Raw genomic sequence first — 5,687 nt, 5'->3', positions numbered from 1 at the left:
AAACACAGACATCGAAGCCATACTTTGATGGACAGGAGGAGACTCGCTCCTCCAGCTGTCCAGGGAAGCACGGGACAGACCACCAGGAGCGGGGCTGCAAACAGCCACCCTCCCCAAGCCTGCAACCCTTAAAAAAATATATATATATCTATTATTGCCAACAAAGAGTTTTAAGACCCCCTTGCACCACAGATAAGGTGAATGAATTTGTTGGGCTTGGTCTTGTTGTTTTGTTGTGGAAGGGAGAAGTTGGTTTGTAAGAGAAGGGGAAGGGGAAGACCTGGATATACGGTGTCTGAGGTATGGCTGGAGGAAGAAAGTGCAGCAAAAAGGAGATTGAAAAAAAACAAAAAGGAAAAAAAAGCACTTAAGAGGTTGGCTCTGAACATCTCTCTTGTATGAAAACGATTGTCAAAAGAGTCACTAGTGAAAATAATGTAAGAAAATACGTTCGCCGTAGAGGTACCTTTCTGCGTCTTTCAACAACAGAAAATTAACCCGAAGTCCATCAAGTGTTTGCTGTTCGCCACAGGAATACTCTTGGAACGCCCAAGTTATGTCATCCCAGCACACACCTCTGAGGATGCCGTCCGGTTTGCAGGGTAAAGAGAAGACCCCAAGCCCAACACGGCTACCCGGAGTCTTCCCACGTCCGTCTGGGGAGAGGGGACGCAGGTCTCCGACGGGGTCACCCCCAAAAGCTGCTCAGGCGCCCACTCTCTCCCGTGCCAGCATCCCTGCCATGGTGCACTACCCGAAGCGAAACTTTAGCCGGTACTTGACGGGGCTGGGATTTTTCCGAGGCGGGGACGGAGCAACCTTTGGTTTCGGTGGCGGCGGGGGCTTCTTCTCAGGGAGGGTGACGGTGAAGGCGAGCTCGGGGGGCTGGGGCTGTCGAAAGCGGGGGAGGAAGTGCGTGGAGACGTGCTGGGGCCGGGCATGGGGGCTGCAGCCCCGCTTGGCTTTGCCCCGCTTGTTGAGCGCCACATACCACTGGCGGCCCGAGCGCGGGCTGCGGTGGACAGCCGAGGCATAGGTGTTGTAGCTGTTCTCCTGGAAGCGCTCCCGAAACTGGCAGTCTGCTGTGAACCGGGCCTGCGGGGACAGAGCCGGGGCACCGTTAGCAAAGGGCTGGTTTTACCCATCCCCTGATACTTGCTGGTTTTATAAGTCTCCCAAAACCAGGTCCAAAGGGGCGAGCAGCAACACGGGGCACCGGGGAAACCCACTCCGAGACCACCGAGCACCCAGCAATTTGGAAAACCCCCAACACAGATACTTTCAGTAGCTGCTTGCCACCCAATTTTGGACCTTCTTGGAAAAAACAGGCTTGGTGTGCCCCAGCAGCACCCTTCCTCCCCGCCCCAGCCCTCCTCCTGCCCTTCCTGCCAACAGGAGGGAGGATGCGGCTCCTTACCCCCCGTGCTGCAGCCCCGCCAAGGACCCTGGGGTTGAGCCCCCACTCCATCTCCGTTCCCACCCTCGCACCCCTCGCTTGGGCACTGAATCATCACTTAATGATCTGGAAAGGCAATTTGCATGCAGATTTTCATTGCTTCACTGAACATGGCTTTGACTGTATTGGATTTTTTTTGTTCTTCTTCTTCGTCTTAAATGAACTCGGTGTGTTTTGTCCCTTGATAACCTGAAGAAATTACTTTCAGCCCAAGAGCATCGCCTTTTATAAACAGGGTGGCCGCACCGGCTCCCAGATGGCTGAGGGGAAAGGCTTCCCATTGCCCGAGAGGACAGGCTGAATGCTGCCCATAACAGCTCCTGTTGTTGTCGAGAGGGGGGAGGAAAAAAAAAAGCATGCAGAAACACAAAAATAGAGCCATAACGCCCCAGCTATATACCCACGGCCCTGAGACACCTGTCTGCAGCCTCTAACCACCCTTATGAAATCCTTTGCCACACTTCAATCTGACCATAGGTATGGTACCTGATGCTCTGATAGCTTCTCCAGTGATGCCTGGGGCACCGCAACCTGCTTGCAAAGCAATGCTTCAAAACTACCGACGTGAAAGGGATGCGGAGCTCTTCAGCTTCGAAACCCCCAGCAGTGAAGAACAAGACAAAACCCCCAAGCAGTGCTTTATAACCACACAGAAGGTCCAACCGTCTGGGATCATTTTTAAACTCCTGATTTAACCAGAGGAGTTGAGTCCTACAATACAATTGACAGTCCCTGACCCGCAATGCATTTTTTTTCCTCATAGCACTTTGAATTAAGTCTCCTTTTGTTCTTCGCTTGAAAGAAACGTCACCTTGATGACTCGTTTTTGCTTTCCCTGTCTTTTATACATCCTCAATGCTGCATCGCCCATGCGTGAGTATTCACCTTCCCGATGCAAGGCTTTGCTGACCCCTCGTTGCTCTCTGAAGCCTGGACATGCGCAGCGGTGCTCTGGCAAGACACCCCCACGTCAGCCTTTGCACAGGGAGGTTTTAGGATTGACCAAGGCACCGATGCACGCCTGAAAGGGTACTCAACACAGAAGGGACCCTGCTGGGACCCTGAAACAGGCCCTGCTTTTCCCCATGGGATCTAGGCAAATGGCAAGAGCAGGCTTTTTGGGTGTAGGAGATGAAGTTGGCTGCCCTGCCCCAAGCATCAAGTCTGGCCACGGCCGAGGATCTGATACTGAAATCGGCTCCAGTGGGCTTTGCAAGCGCTGCTGTGAATAGGAGAAGATGCTCATCACCCTGCTCTTATGTATCCCCACACAGAGAGGTCAGCTTACCGCTGCTTTGCTTGTGGGTAAGCCAAATCGGCATTTCCAATCTGGCCCAGCATTTTTGGGGCAATGCCACTCCGAAAAGGGAGGTGGCAGTAAGAGGGCTGCCACCTCCCCATCTGGAGCATCACAGAAAAAGTTCCTGCTTAAAGTGCTTTTGGGGGAACTGCTCCCTAAGAGTAGGGGTAGCATCCCCTCCAAAGTGGGATTTGGGGAAGTGGGGGGGGGTCTCCAGCCCTGGACATGGAGGGATGCCGTGGGCTGCTCCCGCCAGCAGCGCGGGGAAGGAGGAGACCCGCAACCAGTGCGCACGGAAGGAAGCCCTCACCCCCAGACAGCAAACCTCCCTGGGAAGCCCATCAGCTGCTGCTGCGCCATCACTCTGACAGGCTTCCCCACATCCCGGCCTCTCAGCTCAGCAACTGCACCGTTTCAGCTGGGGAAAAGGCATTTTTCCCGGCACAGGGCAGACGGTACAGCCACGGCACGCTGGCTGGCTGTCGGATTTGCTCTGCAGCAGCTCCAGAAACAATCATGAAGAGCAATCCTGAAGTCAATTAAATTTCAAAATCCAATTCAACAGAGATTTGCCCCAGTGAGGACCACGGCGTTCGGGCAACTCAGAACAACTCCTGAGAAAGGAGAATTACCTGAGCCCCCTGTGGGCAAATCTCTCCTCTGGGGTTCACGCTGGCCGCTGCCGAGAGCGACACCAAACCCCCTCCTGCCTGTTCCATGCTAAAAATGTACAAACAGGGGACTGAGGGTTTAACAACGAGGAAAAAGCCATCTGTGCACGCAACTGATAATTGCCGGGATTACTGTCATTTTCTGAAACCGGTGCCTCTAAAAATGAACCGCTTGGTAATTTAATTAAGTTGCCATCAAAAAAAAAAAAAAAAAGGAAGGAGGGCTGCTGTAAAGCACCGAGCTGGGATAAAGCCGGGCCCCGAGAGCCAGTTTCGAAGGAGCCTGAATCCCTGCAGGAATGACTTTTATCTGCAGTTCAGCACAAAGTCACCGGCGTGACTCCCATATCAAAGCACTGCCCTGAGTGACGGGCGCAGGACGCGCTTTGTACTGCTCAAAACTCATTAGGCCATGAAATAACTTTATCCTGCCAAGGCAGGAAAGAACAACAGATGCCGGGTTTGCATTATCGGCGTTATTTAGCCCAGCAATCTTTAGACATTTGGGTCAAGTTTCTACAAATTCGTGGCTTTCATCCGAGCGGGGCATCGTGTGTCCTCACCCCCAGCTCTGACCCGCCTAATTGAGGTCCCTCTCTGGCACTGCCCTTTGTGTGCCGACAATTAACTATACACTGACGAGGTTTGATTTAATTTCTGCCTGCACCAGGGCATAAATCAAGGCTTCAGCGCGAATAAGGGGCCCATTGTATGCCACAAGGGAGGGGAGGATCTGGAGGGTCCGGGGATCACGCTCCGCCTGCTTCCCTCTCCTCTCCATCCTTTACCTTTCCACTGCTCTCCTCCTGCTCTGCTCGTTTCCTGCCTCGTCTCCTTCCCTCGTGTTTTCCTCCGCGCAGCCATTCCCCCTTTCCCCTAGACACTGTTCCCGCTCCTACTTTGTTTCCCAAAATAAGCAACCATGTGCTCACCCTTTAAGCATCATTAGGTTTCAGGAGCAACACTCCAATAAGACTCAAGGGAGAGACGGGCTAGTTCATAAATCTCACTTGAAGGCAATCTGCGGGCTCGGGCGGCATAAGCGCATCAGTAACATCCACTTCACGACCATGAGGTTTGGCTCATAACCGCGGGGCAGGCAATTGGCTTTTCCCTCTTCCAGGCTATCAGCCCTGAACAGGCTCCCTGGAAACAAACCTGGGTGACAGGTCATCCAGGATGCTGCCTTAAAAATGCCCTTCTTTGGGTGTTGCATTTATACACACCTTTAAAATATGACGACTGTCATGTAAGCACACTAGTTACTTTCGCTTGTTTGAACAATCTCTAGAACTAACAGGAAAAAATTAAGCGGCATCTTGAAGTTGAAAAAAAGAAGTTAAATCAACTTATAGGATTCGTTCAATGCAAAAAGCCTGGAAAAAGCACAATTAGACCTGCAGGAAACCCCAACCTTCAGGAAAACAGCCCGCAGAAATAAGAGTTACTGGGATATTTCCACTCTAGCTACAACACTTCTGCACGGGCTGGACCTCACCTGCCCGAAACCCTGCATGCAGCCGCATGCTCTCACCGGGGTACCTCTCTCCCCCATGGGCAACCCCAGCCAAAACTCTGGGGCTGCAGCCCCTTCCCTGCACATGCACAGGCGCAGGCAGGCTCCCGGCAGCACGCGTGCCGCTCTCCGGGAGACATTTGGCTAAAACCGTCTGTGCGATCTGCTGCAGAAGTTGCTAAAAATAAACTGGCAATGCTCAAAGAACAAGTCCTTTTGATGCAAATACCCAACTGCAAAAAAAAAAAGAGAGCACTTTCTTGGTTAAATGCAGTAAGTAAGGATACGGGATTCAAGGTTTTTGGCTCCACCTGTCCCCTCTCTGTCTGTGCGGTGCCGATCCACCCAGTGCGGAGCTTTCCTGGCAGCCAAAGGGACTCGGCACGCCGGGGCCCTGCTCGGAAGCATCACTGGCGCGTGCACGTGAAGGTGTCACAAGGCCTTTAATAAACAATACATACTGATAAGCGGGGGGTTTACTTACACTTGCATGGAGTTTTCCTTTTTTTGACATCGCTAAAAATTTGTTGCTGAAAACTCCTCGTATTCCTACAATCCCCTGAGACACAGCAAATATTTCCAAAATACCTAGGATGACAGAAATCCCAAAATAAATCACAGTTCTTTTCACATCGGTGTGACAAAGAAAGAAAAAAAAAAAAAAAAACACCACTCATAGGCTTGACCTGCTCAGGTTTTCCACTGACAGCCTCCTACAAATATTTTCTTAAATACTGAAAAGAT

The 5,687-nt window shown here is 51.8% G+C and overlaps 1 protein-coding gene across 1 annotated transcript; it reads right to left on the bottom strand.

Annotated features, from left to right (window-relative positions):
- Nucleotides 1-750: 750 nt before the first annotated feature.
- Nucleotides 751-5,523, bottom strand: FGF5 (fibroblast growth factor 5). Its single transcript, XM_009324892.1, has 2 exons — nucleotides 5,428-5,523; nucleotides 751-1,095 (listed from the first exon to the last, which is right to left on the bottom strand). Exons 1-2 carry the CDS (start codon nucleotides 5,455-5,457, stop codon nucleotides 751-753), a joined length of 375 nt encoding a protein of 124 aa, XP_009323167.1. The 5' UTR covers nucleotides 5,458-5,523.
- Nucleotides 5,524-5,687: the final 164 nt, after the last annotated feature.

The sequence above is a fragment of the Pygoscelis adeliae genome, unplaced genomic scaffold (genome assembly GCF_000699105.1).
Source record: "Pygoscelis adeliae isolate BGI_AS28 unplaced genomic scaffold, ASM69910v1 Scaffold316, whole genome shotgun sequence".
Lineage (NCBI taxonomy): Eukaryota > Metazoa > Chordata > Aves > Sphenisciformes > Spheniscidae > Pygoscelis > Pygoscelis adeliae.
This window is presented reverse-complemented; position numbering and strand designations above follow the sequence as displayed.